Source organism: Scardinius erythrophthalmus, assembly GCF_964197995.2.
Source record: "Scardinius erythrophthalmus genome assembly, chromosome: 23".
Taxonomy (NCBI): Eukaryota; Metazoa; Chordata; class Actinopteri; order Cypriniformes; family Leuciscidae; genus Scardinius; species Scardinius erythrophthalmus.
Window position 1 is genome coordinate 10,375,243 of NC_138243.1, and position 19,470 is coordinate 10,394,712.

General features: G+C 36.9%; 1 protein-coding gene across 2 annotated transcripts; it reads left to right on the forward strand.

Moving 5' to 3' along the window:
* Nucleotides 1–105: 105 nt before the first annotated feature.
* On the forward strand, nucleotides 106–18,975 carry osbp2a (oxysterol binding protein 2a; the record flags this gene model as incomplete). Of its 2 annotated transcripts, XM_081354058.1 has the most annotated exons (14): nucleotides 106–263; nucleotides 3,179–3,384; nucleotides 10,018–10,268; nucleotides 10,346–10,514; nucleotides 10,862–10,985; nucleotides 11,477–11,543; nucleotides 13,742–13,870; nucleotides 13,959–14,204; nucleotides 14,769–14,889; nucleotides 15,271–15,374; nucleotides 16,214–16,309; nucleotides 16,390–16,574; nucleotides 16,951–17,171; nucleotides 17,287–18,975. In XM_081354058.1, the coding sequence occupies 14 exons, from the start codon at nucleotides 106–108 to the stop codon at nucleotides 17,427–17,429; spliced, it is 2,220 nt and encodes a 739-aa protein (XP_081210184.1). In that variant the 3' UTR covers nucleotides 17,430–18,975. The 2 variants fall into 2 exon arrangements, with proteins under 2 accessions (XP_081210184.1, XP_081210183.1); XM_081354057.1 differs by lacking the exon at nucleotides 106–263 and having other exon boundaries at nucleotides 3,185–3,384.
* Between the last annotated feature and the right edge of the window lie 495 nt (nucleotides 18,976–19,470).

Here is a 19,470-nt window from a genome sequence, read left to right on the forward strand (position 1 = left end):
CGTGTTGCATGCATGCGAAGGCAGGTGAGGTGTCTGGCGCGCGATCCGCAGCGGTGAGAGAGACAGCAGCAGCGCGCGCGCGTATCCCCGCGGACAACGCTCAATATGACCGAACTGGTGGTGCGGACCCTTCCGTCTCCTTCAGGTGTGCAGGGTCCCGGCCCGGACACTTATAAAGGATGGCTTTTTAAATGGACCAACTACCTGAAGGGCTACCAGCGCCGGTGGTTCGTCCTGAGTAACGGCCTCCTGTCTTATTACAGGTACGTGCACTGCGTTTCAGTTGATGCGCACGAGGAGCGCTCGAGACTCTCGGCGCGCGTGACTTTGCTGTGTCACCCCTTTCACCGGCCACGGTACGTACATTATCTGACTTTTAACTGAGGTAGAGTTGCGCAGAAGTTTGAATTAAAAGGCCTCTTACCTGTGGGCACCGCAGGGTACAGCCACAGCACAAGTCATTTCTTAACTGTCCATCCATGCTGCAACAATGCCCCTCCTGTTTATAATTAGTAATGGGGACATCTGAAGCAACTAGCCTAGATCAAGTTTCCACGCTTCTGCCAGGGCCTAACAGAAAAACACTATTTAATACACATTATACAGTGTATTTATATACAGTGGGGTCTTAGAACACTAGTGATAATACCTCTGTTTTCTCATTTACAAAATTGTGATTTAAATATATTATCAGTGTGTCCATTTAAGTAAAAAAAAGGGTCATGATTGTCAGAATATCTTTGTATTTGGTGTCTCTTTTAAGAGGCATGAACTCTTCAAGTTTGTGTAGAACCCTTACCCTATGATCATGTTCTCCAGCATGATCTGAGAATGTTTCAAAGAAAAATTGTGCTTCATTGGGACATCTGTCCATCTCTATACAGCAGTTTAAATGCTCAATTCAAGTACATTTGCCTTAAAGCTGCAGTCCGTAACTTTTTTGGGTTAAAAATTATCCAAAATTATCCATTTTTGAGCAAGTACATAACCAACCACTTGCCTTAGCTCAATTCAAAACGGTAAGCTTGTAATAATGTTTTTAACTCCAGTGGTACTGGTGGATTTCCGCGGGAAATTCGAGCATGTCTTTGCATCATTACGTCACATCTGTACACATAAAGAAGGAGTCTCGGCTAGTAGGCTATATTGCATTTGAGGATGTTGGAGGTGGAGATTTTTAGCCTTTTCTCACAGCACTTGATATAATTAAACTTATCAATTTGATGGCAGATTCAAACGACAATCACCAGTGACAATTGGGGATTCACCAGTTGTAAAATGCAAAAGACTTCGGAGTGGCTATAGAAAAAAAGAGACTGCAACCCGGCCCATGCGAAAACACGGATAATATCGGAAGGGCATTAATGTAGTCACGCAATGCGAATGTTGTTAACATTAACAATTTGAGAACAAAGTATAATTTGCACGGTTTGATGTGATATGATAAGCGATCGTTAGATGTTTTTTTTTCCCTTAGTTGGTCAGAACAAAAGTGGATGTTACTTGTTCAGGTGACAATTTCCGGTGAAAATCCTTATGTTGGTCATACTTCCAAAAAGTAGAATCTGTGATTCCGAATGCCAGGATCCACACCGCCGCGGCAACCGACAGCTGCACATTCTCCTCAAAACATTGGATTAATCCATGCTGTGCCGTGCCGAGGCTCAACCCAAGTAAAGTTGATAATTCCGCGAGTAACTGCAATTGCAGATTTCGAACAGAGATGGCGACAAAGAGGAAAAACTGCGGACTGCAGCTTTAATTTCATTACAGACCTTTGGGACATTCTGTTATCCTGAATTAAAAATGCGTGGTGTTTTGCATATTGTATTTTTAACGCTATTAACATTATTATCCTCATTATGATAATTGCTTTTGTACCCTTCAGCTTGTACTCAAGTGTGACTGTAAATGCAGCAGTAAATGATGTCTTGCTACTGCAGTGTTCAGATGCAAAAGCCTCTAAGTGCCATCTGAAATTTTCTTCTAGAATGATAATTTTTATCAAGCTCGTATATTTAAGTTCAGTAATTTCACTTAAATGGCAATAAAAATTACCCATTAATTGTAATTTAAGCGAAATTATTGAACTTAAATATACAAGCTTGATAAAAAGAATCATTCTAGAAGAAAATTTCAGATGGCACTTAGAGGCTTTTGCATCTGAACTCTTCTGGATTTGATATTAACGAGGCTCTGATTCTGTATTTATGGACTCAGAAATCCTGCAGTTATTTATTGCAGCCAGCATGTAATATCTGTCTGTCAGTCTGGAACTTTCAGTGTCTAACGGCAATGCTGATGTGATGTGAATACAAAATACAATGTAATAGCAAATGAGATAAAAAAAAATTACTGCAATACAATACGTAATACAAATAAGAAATACAATACAATAAGTAAATAAAGTAAAATACAATTTTGTATGATTTTACACAATAATAATATATTCACTCATAATAACAAAATAATAAATCTACATTATTGTTTTTTACACAATAATTACTTACAGTAATAAATTCCCCTATAATAAAAGTAAATGTTTATTTTTGCCCAATAATTACTCACAATAATAAATTCACCAATAATAATAAAATAATAACAAATAAATAATTGTTTTACTCAGTAATTACTCACAATAATAAATTCTCTTATAATAATGAAATAATAAAAATAAATTATTTTTACACAATAATTACCCTCAATAATAAATTCCCCAATAAAAGTAAATTGTTTTACAGCATAATTACTCAAAATAATAAGTTTTCTTATTTTAAAAAGAATAATAAATTCTTATTTTTACACAATAATTACTTACAATAATAAATTCACCCAAAATAATACAATTATACAAAATAATTTTTTTTACAGCATAATTATTCACAATAATAAATTCACACATAATAATACAATTGAAAAATATATTTTACACAATAATTACTATTATTAATAAATAATATTATATTTATTAATAAATATTTGCATAGAAAATGCGCATGAACGATTGACAAGGCTGCTGGTGGATGTTGGAACTGACACTGTTATGTTAGTTAATCAGTCTGGCTGATATATCAGTCTATCACTAGTATATGGGTGTGTTTGTGATGGTGTGACTCTGTCAAATTACCTTCAGCTAGTTGCTCCTTTAACCCATGTCGTTGTGTGAATTTGTCTTTAGGACTCAAGCAGAAATGGCACACACCTGCCGAGGCACGATTACCTTGGCGACGGTGCACATAGAGATGGGCGACACCTATCACTTCGTGTTGACAAGTGGAGGGCGGAGCTACCACCTGAAGGCCTATACAGAGGGGGAGTGTCAGCGCTGGGTTTCTGCTCTGCAACAGGCCAAAGCAAACGCCACTCAAATGATGCCCCATTCAGGTGAGTCCTGTCACAGTGCCAATGAAAAGCATCATCACTTCATAAGGCCAATTCACACTGACCGACGCCGTCAGTCACCAGATTACTGCACGTCACTTCTCAGACATTCCAAGAACAATATTCAATAATGTTCAGTCGACGGAAAAGAGAGCCGGCAGACGGCGACTGGTAACACACAGATCCGCCGAATTAGCTTATAAAGGCCCATTCACACCAAGGACAATAACTAACGTTAACAATAAAGATGTAGTTCTAAAAATCGTTCTTTATATAAAAGAAAGCAGAGTTCACACCACACCTATAACGATAACGGTACAGAGGAACAATGTCACTGGAATCACTTTCAGAACTCCAATCAGAACCCATCCTGCTTTTAAGAGCTCGAGCATTTAAAGGGTTAGTTCACCCAAAAATTTTGATTATCCCATAATATACTCATCCTCAAGCCATCCTAGGTGTATATGACTCTCTTCTTTCAGCCAAACACTATCAGAGTTATATTAAAAAATATCCTGGCTCTTCCAAGCTTTATAATATGATTGAATGGTCACTTGAGATTTTGAAGCCCAAAAAAGTGCATCCATCCATCATAAAAGTAATTCCTACAGCTCTGGGGGGTTAATAAAGGAAAAACCTGAAACGAAGCGATGCGATTTTCTAAGGCAAATATCCATATTTATAACTTTATAAGCTAAAACCACTGGCTTCTTCATACGTCGGGTCAGGGGTCACTCTTCCGACAGAAATACACACGTGTACGGCGGTTATCGGAAGCCCGTGAATACAGTTTATAAAGTTATAAATATGGATTTTTTTGTTACATATTTTTCTTACATTTCTTATATTAAAAAATTTGTAAAATAGTCATAATAAAGAGTGAGGAGTGTGCACATATTCGACTGTTATTGTTTCAATAATCTTTCTTGTTGTTCAGGCTTTAATAATACATCAATCTCAGCCATATACATTATTTTTAAACAGGTCTGCATTCTTATCTTCTCATAACCTTTAAGGCCCGTTCGGTTATAATGATAACGATAACGATACAGTTCTATGACCATAAAGGCACAGAGAAACGATGTCCTTGGAATCACTTTCAGAAAGATTGTTTCCAGCTGATGAATGATAAAAACATTGACAGCCAGTCATAATCCATCCTGCTTTAAAGAGCTCGAGCAGACGGCAAAACTGCTTATGATAAACGGAATATTGTTGTTCCGCTGGTGCCGTATATAGTAGAACTAAACATGAATTTCATTTTTCATTTTAGTAGTGCAAGTTCTGTAGAAACGATTTATTGCAGATCTGAGATGTAAAGGCCGTGAACATGAATGTACAGTCAAATTGTTTGCTACAGAAAACACTCTCATTTAAATTATGTCTCACTCTCGTATAACTACCCCCCCCCCCCAAAAAAAAAAAAAATCTTGAATAATAAACACCTTGTTTATTCCCTTTACCATTTAAGGCAAAACTTTGTGCCTTTTCTATTATTTATTTATTTTATATCTTTTTAGCCAAATGCCACTAGGGGGTAGCATTGTTCATGAATTTTTAAGTTTGTTTTTCCTTTCATATTTAAAGTATTCATAAATCCACAATTATATACAAAGTAATTATTATTTACTCATAAATATTCTGTTTTAAATGTGTTTTTCATGTGTGTGTTACATTTAATTGACATTTTTCATTTGAAATTAAATAATGCAGTGCACGTCTTACTTTTTTTTTATCCTCAGAATTCAGTTTTTTTTTTTCTTAACAAAACTTAATACTCACAGCCTGAGAAAAGTAAATGTCTTAGATATTTTAAATGCACAGATCATTTTGACTGTTTTCGACTCCTCCTGCATCATTGCTTTTACACGAGCCTCTTTTATCCCCAAATGTGATTAATATGCATGCTGCAACACCTTCCCGTTTGGATCATCTCATCTGCTACTGAATGAAGTGACGAGCATGTTAGCTCCGCCCACTGTGCAGGATGGAGAATGTGAGGGGAAAGAGGGAGGGCGAGAAGGAAAACAGGAGCGCGAGGGATGGGAGGGAAGCTTGGAAGGTGACCGAGAGGGAACGCTGCTTCACGCTTCCATTCAAAAACATTTGATCATCTTCACTGCATAAGCATTTGCTCCGTATTTATCAGCGATTCCATCCTGTCGAGAAAAGGTAGGACAAATTATAAATACATATGCTTAAATGGCATTAATGCAAAAAGATGTCTTTTGTTTAGTGGAAAATAAATCCCGAGTTCATAGATGTTTTTTTAGCCAGTGTTTTATTTGAGTACTACTTAAATTTTGATGGAATGGTCTGTTTTACATCCTTATTCAGCCTTAATTTTTTTAAAGTTAAATATGCAGTAGCTTTTTATGATCAGTTACAGGAATGAGTCTATTTTTATAGATGCTCTGAAGCACATTGTGGCTACTGTATCAGTCAATTCCTATCAGTCAACTTGATGTTCGCATGTGTTGGCTTGCTCTTTCGTGGGCCAAATACATTTAGCGCTTACAGCTAAATCTCAGGATTTGCATCGGGAACCAATTGAGCCAATGTTTGACTTCACAACAGCATGAAATGCGGTATAGCCTGCATTTATAACTACATTTTTACATTTTCTGAATAAAATGTGCAGTGTTGTGTTTGTCAGGGCGTCGCTAGCATGTTCTTGATGTCAGAACTCCTAAGTTACTTTAAGTCTGGTTTGTCAGCAGCACCTCATTACTGTAGACTACTGTGAAACTTACAACTGTGCAAATCAGATTATCTGTGATACAAAGTATGCAGGCTGATGGGCCAAACTGGATAGTCAGACAGCCAGTGAACTTTTCGAAGATTGTTCTAGGCTTTCCTTTGCTGCGCCTCCATTGATGTTGGTCCACACTTTGAATCTTCCCTGTTAGGTGTGGTTAGTCAGGGATGAGTCACTCGTCTCTCTCCAGCAGGTCAGGGGAAGATGATCTTTGTTTTATTCTCCAGCGCTGGTGCTTTTCCTCTTACGCCCACCGAGGCACTCTCACTCGCTCTATTTTAATTCCCCCGAATCCCTCCTTCAGGTCTCGCTCTGATGGCAGGCAGGAGTCATCATCTGTATGTGTCTCAACAGACTGTTGGAGTTCTCGCTCTCTCCTCTTTCATTCTGCTCTCTAGACATCCAAACTAATCCACTTTTCCCCATTGTTTCCTTGGCAAGCATAAAATTGCAATATTTTGCTTGGATTGGGTTTAAGATGCTTTGGCTTAGATACAGTTTGGATGGAAAGATTGAATCATATAATCTTTGCAGCTGCGATTCGGCATTGTAAAAAAAAATCCAACTTGCAAAAAGTTCTAACAAATGTAAAAAAAAACAAGTAATAAAAACTCAGTGAGTGTTTTAGCGCAATTTTCTCACCTCATGGGATCACAACACTAAGAGATAGTAAATCTTTTCCTGGATTTTTTTTGTGCGTTCCCGAGATTAGACCTTCCTTAACATAATGCCGAAAACCCGAAGTCTCTAGGTGGTCTGGTTGAGGAGTAGATAGAAGTGCAAGATTGGTGCGCACAGACAGAACAGAAATCATGAGTTAACAATCGCAATTTTGTCCGGTGGAAAATTGCGCAAAAAAAAAAAAAAAAAAAAAGTTGCATGAACAAAGAACAAAGAGAGTCAACTTATTATTTAGTGTGAACCCAACAAGAATACTGATAAGAATACTAATAAATAAAAGTATTTGTAACAAAAGTTGCTTTGTTGACCTCTATTTGTTCAAATCAGGAGTATAGGAATAGTAATATAGTTTTTGAAATTGGAAATAAAACAAAGTTTATTGGAGTATGTTTTACAAGAAAATACTACTACTTAACTACTTAAAAATTACGTTTAATTCAATACTTGCCATTTCTTCGTTACTATTTGTGAGATGTACTGAAAAGTGAAAAGTGTTTCAAAGTAAATCCTACACCAGTTTTTTATTATATGTTGCAAGGACATGCATTAATATATTATTATTTTATAATTTTTTTATAGATATTTTTTTTTAAAGATATGGTCGATAAGATACAGATTGTTTTCAGTACCTAGTAATTATTGTTTTATTTTATTTTTTTTTTGCTTTTATATAAAACTAATTAATAATAGATAATACTAATACTATATAATAATACTACAATGAAAAACAAAAACAAAACATTGATATTCATTATTATTATTACTATTTTTATTATTGCAATAATATTAAAAGTTGCTATGTAAATGGTTGGAAATGTATTTTTTTGCGTTTTTTTTAGAGCTGTTAAGCTTATAAATATATTATTAATTATACAATATTTGTATGGTTTTTTAAAATGTTTTCTTATACGCACCAAGGCTGCATTTATTTGAATTTAGTTTTCTATTTTAATTATGTTAAAACATAATTTATTTCTGTGATCAAAGCTGAACTTCAGAAATCCTTCTTATTATTATCAATGTTGAAACAGTTGTGCTGCTTAATATTTTTGTGGAAACGGTGATAAAAAAATAAATAAAAAAAACCCTCTGGATTCTTTGGTGAATCGAAAGGTCACAAGAACAGCATTTATTTGAAAAAAAAAAAAAAACATTATAAATGTCTTTACTGTCAGTTTTGTTTTAATGTTTCACACTTCTACCCAACTGATTTCCATTCACTGATGTACAGATTCAGTGAACAGTGTGCCAGCATGTAATTGCTCATCTCTGTGTATCTGCCTCAGGCTCCTTCAAGCAAGTACTTCCAAAAATGTCTTGCGTCACACAAGACAAGAGGTGATTTACAGCCTGCCCTCGTCTGTTTGCCAGTGAGTGATGGCCATGTTGTGTGAGAGAGTAGGCAAAGCGAGACGCATTAGCCCCTTTGGGTTTTTCATTCTCTTTATAGCTTCTAAAAATAGCCGTCACCTAGTTTCCATGGTAACCATGTTCATTCACAGAAATCTGGTGTTTGAATGGGTTGTTGGTAATTATGACGCCTCTCTTTCACACTCGCTCATTCCATCACCAACTGCCCACATTCAATTGTGATGTCCTTCAACTCTCCAATGACATCTAAATCTGGATATTTCTCCCTCTGATTGCGTCTTTGTTGCTTTCTTTCTGTTTGAACATGTTGTCTTTCTCTCTTTCTTGCTGTCTCCGACGGCCATCTCCTCTGCCCATCTCTGTGGTCATTTCTCAGCATCCATTTAAAGCTTAGCTGAAAAATACGCTTGTAATTGAAAAGACCTCCACAAAAGGACTGTGTAAATTCTCAGCTGTCACATCACACCCCTCCAGCGCCACGTCTGTGCTATTTATAAACTTATTTTAGTCCAGCCTGTAGTACTGCAGTAAATTTGATCATCTCTGTTGGCTGCAGAACACCATAACACACAATAACTTCACTTATTTAAAGGAATGTGTCATACTTTCGGTTACCACAAGAAGACATTTTGAATCATCCCTTAATTTGCAAAAAAAAAAAAAAAAAAAAAAAAGTGGATGCAGAAATTCACTTACAATGGAAATCCAGAGGTTTGTTGAATGCCAAAGACCCCCAAATATGATGATCCCCTGGCAAGGAACCCATTTCTAAAATTTAAATGCTGCAATATATTTTAAGACTTATTTTTACTCTGTGAGGAAAATAGTAAAAGACTATGTTTTTTTTATACATACTTTATACAATATACAGTGCTATGCATAAGTTTAGACACCCATGCTAAAGTTGACTAAATAGAGGAATAAAAAATCATCTTTTGGAAATTGAACTTAATGCCTTAATTAAAAAAATTAGGAAAAATCCAACCTTTAAGGACACCAATTTTCTTTGTGAATGAATAATGTATCGTAAATAAATAAATGTTCTTCCTTAAAATACAGGGTGCATACATGGTTTTATTTCAGTTAGCCTAATAGCTGGTTTGATTTGCATTGAGAGATGATCTTATGGAAAATACTCCATGCCAATCTCTAGGTATGGTGAAGACTATGTGATGATGTGGGGCTATTTTAAATCCAAAGGCCAAGGGAACTTTATCAGGATGCATAGTATCCCGGATCCATGAAGTAACTGGCCTTCAAAAATAAAAATCTGCCTGCCTCTATGGGAATTTAACACAGGGGTGTCCAAACTTATGCACCCTGTATTTTAAGGAAGAACATTTATTTATTTACGATACATTATTCATTCACAAAGAAAATTGGTGTCCTTAAAGGTTGGATTTTTCCAAAAAAAAATTTATTAAGGCATTAAGTTCAATTTCCAAAAGATGATTTTTTATTCCTCTTTTTAGTCAACTTTAGCATGGGTGTCTAAACTTATGCATAGCACTGTATGTAGTATTTCTTATTTCTAGAGCTTAACGTTTTTCAGGTAGGTCTATATCAATTTAATTTAGTTCTTTGTTCTTTTTTATCACTGTTTACTGTGATAAAACAGTATATATTAACAGTATATAAACAGCGATATTTTGGTCATATCGGCCACCCCTTTTAGGCATGCCTGCACATCCTCTGCTGTAAATGGACATTCGCCTGCAAATTGTAAATTGATGCAAATGAAAATGAGGCTGCGACTAGCTTTACTTCACTTATAACATCTTCTCATTAATTTTCCATCTATCTCTCCATTTATCTCTTTTCTGCAGATGACTCTGGTGACGAGGGTCCACTAGCCCAGCCGGATCGGGCTCTGATCCAGGGGGCGCTCAAGACTCTGGCCAGCAAGCTTGAAGACCTCAGCACCTGCAATGAGCTCATAGGGAAGCACGGTGCCGCCCTCCAGCGCTCCCTCAGTGAACTAGAGGACCTGCGAACCCCCACCGACGGCGCCGATAAACTGAAGACCGTGAACGAGCGAGCCACTCTCTTCCGCATCACTTCCAATGCTATGATCAATGTGAGTCTTACAGTTGACTCTGCATACTAAACGAAATTAAATGAATGATGAATCTTAATGATTGGTTTTTGGATCAGGCCTGCCAGGACTTTGTGGATCTAGCAGAGACTCACAGCCGGCGGTGGCAGCGTGCACTGCAGTATGAAAGGGAACAGCGCCACCACCTGGAGGAGACCATCGAGCAGCTAGCCAAACAACACAACAATCTGGAGAGAGCCTGGAGGGAAGCGCCCAGTACACACAATAGTGAGACTTTTTTACTTTTTTCTTCCATCGAGCACAAAAGGAGTTGTTTTGCAGAATTTCCAAGCTACTTTTTCTCTATAATGAGCGTGAAGAGTAAACTTTGGCCGTCATGCTCCAAAAAGTAATCAGTTATTTTAAATTGCAATAATATTTCACAATACAAATGTTTTTACTGTATTTTTGCTCAAATAACTGCAGTCTTGGTGAACGTTTTTCCAAAACATTAAAGATCTTAATGAGCCAAACTTTTGAATGGTAGTGTAAATATTTCTACCTTTATTATAAAACTACATTTGTAATAATGCTGACCTAGCACTAAGTGAGATTGTCCATGTGTTGCTCTTCAGAAGGGGCGGAGCGAACACCGGAGGGGGAATCCAGTGAAGAGAATGAAGACATAGAGTTCTTTGATGCCATGGAAGATTCTCCAGCCTTCATCACAGTGCCTGCAGAGGATCACTCACAGCACAGGTTCATATATAGATCATATAGTTGATGGCTTTTACTCACTGAACCAGACACACACCCACAATCAAATCACTGACCATCTGATGCATATGAAAGGAAAAGAGCTTGATAAAATAACAGGATCAGATTTGATTGGCTGACTGTTCGCAATTTCTGGAAGTCAGAGTGTCCAGGTTTTACTAGCTCATTTGTGCACTGAAACTGCTGCACTATTATTTGAATATTTTTTAGGTGTCATCAGTTTCAGATGTAGATGCCCCTAAGTGGCATGTAAAAACAAAATGAATTGTGGTTTTTCATGTCAGTTAGATGGCCTTTCCCTGTATAAATGGGCAGTTCTTTGCCAAAATAAATGAATGCTATTTGGTATAATAATGCTATTAAGAAACGAATTGTTTTTCAGCATTTATGTGTTATCTACTCAGGCACTAATGTGCCTGAATAATGATCTTCCTGTTTCATCCTTCTCTTGTGTTTCTCTGTGTGTCTCTCAGACACTTGAGCAGTAACCAGAGCGTGACAAGTGGAAGCTTATCCAGTAATTGGAGCCAGGGCGACAATGTAGGTTTGGGCTTTTGTTTAATCATAACATATCCAAACTAAACCATACATGCCAAATAATGTTAAATATCTTAATTAAGGGGTTAGTTTACCCAAAAATGAAAATTCGGTTATCGTTTACTTACCCTCATGTCATTCCAAACCCATAAGCCTTTTGTTCATCTTCGAATCGAAACACAAAAGAAGACATTTTTAATGAAATCAGATATCTTTCTGTCCCTCCATTGACAGTGTACACAACTACCACTTTGATGCACTAAAAACTTCATAGAGAATAAAAGCCTAAATTCAGTCTGCTCATCATATAAAGCGATTGTCTCTTCAGAAAATTTTGACTAAACTGCTCAATTCATATGGATTTTTTAAATTATCTCTTTATGAACGGTTTGAAGCGTCAAAATGGGTGAATAGTCTTTCAGTGGAGGGACAGTTCATAAGATTATATTGAATATAATAATATTAATAATAATACTTTATACATAAGAAATTAATACTTTTATTGCATTTATCAAAAGCAACAGTAAAGATATTTACAGTTGTAATCAAACAAGTGTTTGTAGTTGTTTGTAATGAACAAAATCAAACAAAAGTAATTGAAATAGCTCAACACAACAAATGTTTCTAGTGGTTTCCCCAAATTCAGCTGAAAATGCAACTTTTATTGATTTCTGCAGTCTCAAAATTATTCAACCCCCTGAATTGAATCCCTCACAACTGCACAAATCTACAAAACAGGTGTTGTCTCAAGCACACCTGATGCAACTAATCAAGGGCTTTATTAGTTTCACCAGGTGTGCTTGAGCTAGAACACATGAAATATCTGAACTGACTAGGCTTGTTGAGTATCACATTTGACTGCATGTTAGAAATATGGTCAAAAATAAGTCAAAAGAATGGTCCAAAAAGTTAGAAGATATCATCGCCCTTCACAAACAAGGAATAGGATACAAAAAAATAGGGAAGGCACTAAATGTACTAAACGCATGCCAGAACTCCAAGACATACACCACTACTGACCCAAAAGCACAAGAAAAGTTTGCTCAAAATGATGTAAATAAGCCACAGAAGTTTTGGGATTCTGTTCTGTGGAGCGTTAAAGCAAAACTAGAACTTTTCAGCCCTATGGATCAGTGGTATTTCTGGAGGAAGAATGAAGCATATGCCGAAAACACATTCTGTCTTGCGGAAGGCAAGATGGATTCATTAAAGTATCAGGAAATCCTAGGAGAAAACACCATGCCATCAGTGAGGAAGCTGAAGCTTGGACGTCACTGGACCTTCCAACAGGACAATGATCCCAAGCATACCTCAAATTCCACCAAGGCTTGGTTTCAGAAGTAGTCCTGGAAGATTCTACAGTGGCCATCACAGTCACCTGACTTGAACCCCATAGAACATCTCTGGTGGGATTTGAAGAAGGCCGTTGCAGCACACAAACCTAATAATATTACTGAACTGGAGGCCATTGCTCATGAGGAATGGGCTAAGATTCCTCAGAAGCGCTGCCAGAAGCTGGTGTCTGGTTATACATCTCGTTTGCAGCAGGTCATGACAGTCAAAGGGTGTTCTTCTAGTACTAAAGATGCTTGGCATGAAGGGGTTGAATAATTTGAAGACTGCAGAAGTCATTAAAAGTTGCATTTTCAGTTGAATTTGGGGAAACCACTTGAAACATTTGTTGTGTTGAACTATTTCAATTACTTTTGTTTGATTTGTTCATTGCAAACAGTTGAAAGTCTGTACATTTTGCCAATAAACCTGATTTGCTGTGGGGGTTGAATAATTTTGATTACAACTGTATAATGTCACAAAATATTTAAATTTCATCGAAGAATCCTGAAAAAATTGAAAAAATGTATAATGGTTTCCACAAAAATATGAAGCAGTACAACTGTTTTCAACATTGATAATTAAAAGAAATGTTTTTTGAGCATCAAATCTCTGCATATTAGAATGATTTCTGAACGATCATGTGACACTGGATTTATATCTCAATTTCTTGGTGAAGATGATTTCAACGGAGAGACAGATATCTCAGATTTAATTAAAAAATATCTTCATTTGTGTTCTTAAGATGAAAGAAAGCCGTGGTTTTGGAACGGCAAAAACGATGATGATGTAAATGATGACAGAATTTAAATTTTTGGGTGAACTGTCCCCTGTGTTTGCTCACTAGAGTGTTTTCTCTGTGTTTACAGGACAGTTCTGGTAGCTACTTGCGCAGGGGCAGACGCTGTCGCATCCCAGATAAGCCCAACTACTCCCTGAACCTGTGGAGCATCATGAAGAACTGCATTGGCAAGGAGCTCTCCAAGATCCCCATGCCTGTAAGAGGAGCCTCAGATCTGGTGTGTTGTAGCTGTTGATATCTGAATCTTCACAGGGATTTGCGTGCGTCTGAATCCTCACTTCCAGGTGAACTTCAACGAGCCGCTGTCGATGCTGCAGCGTTTGACGGAGGATCTTGAATACAGCGAGCTCCTGGACCGGGCGGCACGCTGCGACTCCTCTCTGGAGCAGATGTGTCTGGTTTCCGCCTTCTCCGTCTCGTCCTATTCAACCACCATCCACCGCACAGGGAAACCCTTCAACCCTCTGCTGGGAGAGACCTATGAGCTGGACCGCGTGGAGGAGTACGGATACCGCTCCATTTGTGAACAGGTCCGAAACCACACTCATAATGCACAAATATTCATTTGATTATTAATTGAATAAATCAGAAATGAGGATAATAATAATATTATTGGACATACTTTGTAAATAAATCTTTATTATGCACCTTAGTTCATTAGATAAGTAGAATTTTTTTTTGAAAGAAATTAATACTTTTATTCAGCAAGGATACATTATATTGATAACTGAACATGACAGTAAAGATTTATAATTTTACAAAAGATTTCTATTTCAAATAAACGCTGTTCTTTTGAACTTTCTATTTGATCAAAGTTTCCACAAAAATATTAAGCAGCACAACTGTTTTCAACATTGATTGTAAATGTTTCTTGATCATAAAATCATCATATTAGAAAGATTTCTGAAGGATCATGTGAAGACTGGAGTAATGATGCTGAAAATTCAGCTTTGATCACAGGAATAAATTACATTTTAAAATATATTACAATATAAAACAGTTATTTTAAATTGTAATATTTCCCAATATTGTCAGTGATTCCATACACACTGATTCTCTCTCTCTCTCTCTCTCTCTCTCTCTCTCTCTCTCAGATAAGTCATCACCCACCGGCGGCTGCCCATCATGTGATATCGCAGCGAGGCTGGACCTTGTGGCAGGAAATCACCATTGACAGCAAATTTCGTGGCAAATACATCTCCATCATGCCGCTAGGTGATCCATCATGAGCTATGTGTCGCCTCTCAAGGACATTCACATCATCACACAACCTTGTTTACCTTGAGGGAATATAAAGCAGAACAAAACAGTAATAATATGTAAACTCTGTAAACGTTTTAAAAGTGATCACATTACATTTTTTTATTAAAATACTTGTTACCTAGATTCACTTTGTGCACATGCAAATGTATATATAGATGTGCTGCTTCTCGGTAAACGTTACTTCAAAGGGAAATTTCATTTGTGGAACGGTTTCTATTTTTACAGCTCCGAACTGTTTTTAGAGCGAATCAACCTTGTTGACTTTCATTTCCAAGTACATTTCTCCTTCTCATGCTATAATTTGCTCATAATGCCTCTGTTTGCTCTCTGCAGGCAACATTCACCTTAAGTTCCACACCAGTGGGAATCACTATGTGTGGAGCAAGGTGACCTCCACTGTGCACAACATCATCGTGGGCAAACTATGGATTGACCAAGTACGTGATCGGTGTTCTCTTATTTTTTCTGAATTTGTTATGTGTATGTATTACTCTTCTGTGTTACTCTTCTATGTATTACACTCACTTTAATGTCGTTCCAAATCCAAAATCACCATGAAAGTATCATTAAAGTAATCCATATAGGCTACTGTATATGTATCAATATTATTAATATGCAATTACAGTACTTATGAATATTTTGAATTCTTTTTATTATATTTATATTATTTTTTTACTTCAGGTTTCAGTATTTTATTGTGCTTTTGTCATTTTTGTTTGTTTATATATATATATAGCTTTGTTTAAATTAACAATATCAATTTAAGTTAACAATATCAATGCCATATTCCAAGTCTTCTGAAGCTGTACAATGAATTTATTTCAGAATCAGATTTAAATTCAATAAAAATCTTTATTGTTGCTCTCAAATCCAACATGGCACCATCTTATGTTATAATCAGGTTTAATGGAAGAAAAAAGTAATTGGTTTGCAGCAACATAAGGGTGATTCAATTATGATTTTTCATTTGTGAGTAATATTCATGGTTTGAGTCCTCCCACGTGGTGTGGCATTACTCATCTTCGACACTATCTGTTGGAGAAAAGTCACCATTGACACTGTTCTCCTCCATCTGTCTTCCACCCCATCATTCCCACTCCAGAGGAAACAGGAAGCTATTATTATTATTATTATTATATATATATATATATATATATATATATATATATATATATATATATATATATATAGTAATAATAGCTTCCTGTTTCCTCTGCTCTCATCACTGCAGCTCCTCCGTCATTATTATTAATGTATACTCTTTGTCCCGATGCAGTCTGGGGACATTATAATAGTGAACCACAGGAGCAAGGACACGTGCCACCTCAAATTCTCCCCTTACAGCTATTTTTCCAGGGATGTTCCCCGCAAGGTCAGTGTGTGCATCCTCTGTTCAGTCTGTGTGCTACTGCCCTCTGCAGGGTATTGAGTATGTCTGTGTCCTGTCACCAGGTAACAGGCGTTGTGACGGATGCTGAAGGCAGCGCACACTACATTCTCTCTGGAACGTGGGATGATAAAATGGAAAGTGCAAAGATCATAGAGAGCAGCCACGGCTGGGGAGGATCTGAGGGAAAGCAGAAAACTGTCTATCAGACTCGACCACCACAACTATTGTGGAAAAAATACTCTCTCCCGTAAGAATCAAACTCTATCTATCTATCTATCTATCTATCTATCTATCTATCTATCTTTTTTCTTTATATCTATCATGTTTTTCTGTTTTTCTTTCTATCCATCTGTCTGTTTTTCTATCTATCTATCTATCTATCTATCTATCTATCTATCTATCTATCTATCTATCTATCTATCTATCTATCTATCTATCTATCTATCTGTCTGTCTGTCTGTCTGTCTGTCTGTCTGTCTGTCTGTCTGTCTGTCTGTCTGTATATATCTGGCTATATTTTTATATTCTTATTATTTATAATGTGTAAATTATATATTTCTTTTTAATATTTTGTTTAGTAAACGTATCTTTCTATACTCTCGTTTCGTCTGCTGTAATTCCAGCGAGAATGCCGAGAACATGCATTTCTTCTCTTCTCTGGCCTTGACTCTGAATGAGCCTGAGGATGGAGTGGCTCCCACTGACAGCCGTCTACGACCCGACCAGCGGCTGATGGAGGCGGGTTTGTGGGACGAAGCTAACGCTGAGAAACAGCGTCTGGAGGAGCGTCAGAGACTGGAGAGGCGGAAGAGAGAGGCGCAGGCCAACCTCGCACTAGAAGAAGGCAAGACAGAACCACAAACACTCATATCGTATCAATATACAGTACATACAGTGCAGTAAAGCTGTAGGCTAGTATACTATTATCTCAATAAAGATGTTTTGTCCTGATTTGACAGGTAAAGAAGTGGAGAGGTACCAGCCAATGTGGTTTGAGAAAAGGCCTGACACAGAGACAGGTGAGAGCAGCTACGTGTACAGAGGAGGCTACTGGGAAGCCAAAGACAGACAGGACTGGAATCAGTGCTCTGCCATCTTTTGAGGCCTCTCTTCCACCAGGACCAGCTTGTCATTCCGAATCATCTTTCCCATTCCAAGGAGTTTCAAAGATGTGGAATATACTGATTCTGTTCAGTCTCTACATGTATATAAATGTATATCTTAATTTGGAGTGTATTCATGGGGGCATTGGGACACTTGTATCGTAGCAGGGAAAATTCACATAGCATGGAGAAAAAAAAAACATTTTAAGCACAAGAGATGGAGGCACTTTATAAATGTCACAGTTAAATACACTAATAACTAATGGTCTGGGGAATGTAACACTTCACCAGAGATAAGATTCTTCCTCAGAGCTTTTGCTGATTGCTTCAGGTTAACTGTATGATAGCCATGATGAATTATCCACCGGTGTGATAAAAGACATTCAGAGCACATGCTACTCTTGAAGTATGGAGACCGAATGCCCTCAAGACTGTGTTCCTTCACTGAGCTGTAGAATAGATTAAGTGCTGTGTGGTTTCAACAGTGCAAACATGCTCCATTAGCAACCTAAATACAATCCAGATCAGTGCATTGATGTTGCTTTTACAAAATAACAATTATCAAAGCTAATTTATTAGATGCGAGAATTTCTTTTTAGCTGCCTGTTTGGTTATTTAGCACAAGCGTAATGTAAATGTCATTGTGTAGGTGATGAATTACGGCTTGATTGAGATTCTCCATTTAGAGTCATGGTTAGATGTGTGCAAACATGCTAAAACATCCAGCTACAATTCAATTGCGCATTGATTTAGTTAAGTAGATGAATTAATAATACATTGCACATCGTGAAGTATTACTCATCTGCATGCAGTGCAGATTTTTGGAAATAATTATGCAAAATTAAGCATGCACTTCAACAGATTTCTTCAAATATTTGTCTAACACGGTATCAGATCACATTTTAGGGTGTTTGCAAACTTTTGGCCTTGACTATATACTGTCAATATCTAACATTTTGTGGTGGCAATACTTTCTAGTTTTCAGTATTAGCAGCTGAAGCACACTAACACTAAATACACCCTTCTTGCTGCAAGGAAAAGTGGTCTGGAAATGGAATACTGACCGTAAACTGTAACCAAAAGGAAGATGAAGGAAACTCATATTTAGGCATTAAAAACTTTCAGAATATGAGCAGAGCAGTGTTGTATGTACTTTTCAAATGAGAGTATACCATGTCAGGAACTGTGTTTAGTACTACATTGTGAAAAATGTAAAGGACTGATTGAATATTTACTGTCTGTGTTTGAGTTTTTCAACCAAAAGCAAGTGTCTTCAAAGAATTCCTTGAGAACATCAGCACCATAACGACTGCAAAAACGCAGTATTTTCCAGATATATAAATAACCTTAAGCGGATTATTATAACTATAGAAATGTATTAAAAATGATTTTGATATGGTGATGTTGAATGTGTTGGACATTCCAAGGACTCTTATTGAAGTTCATCTCTCTAAAATGTGCACTGTAGATAATAATCTGAATATATAAGTAGGCTAATAGATTCAAACGAATGCTAAGAAAAATAGTTATCTGATTACCGTAATATTTCAAAGGCTATCAATGGTTTGTTTTCAGTTCTCATCACGGCCAATAGTTGGCGCCAACGTACTTGGAATAGCGCCGGAGAATAATTTGGTAAAGTTATGCAACACAATATTGTTTTAATCTTCTATAAGCGATTTAGCCTCCTGGTAACAATATATCCTGAAATCTACAGGGTGAATATAAATGAATTTATCTCATGAACAGGCAAGACAGAATTTTCTACTGTAGATGCATTGAACATTGATAAATGTCTGAATGTTTTATTCCACATTGATACTGTGAAGTGAATATGATGGGTGGCAACATTGCTCAGTTAATCACCTTTATATTCACAATACTTCTTGTAGCACATCACTGACTCACGTTAATGGAAGATCCTGATCCACTGGTTCAGAACGGCAACATACTCATTTACTCACCCTCAGGTTGTACCAAACCTGTATTTCTTTCTTCTGCTGAACAGAAGTGAAGATAATATTTTGAAAAATGTTGGTA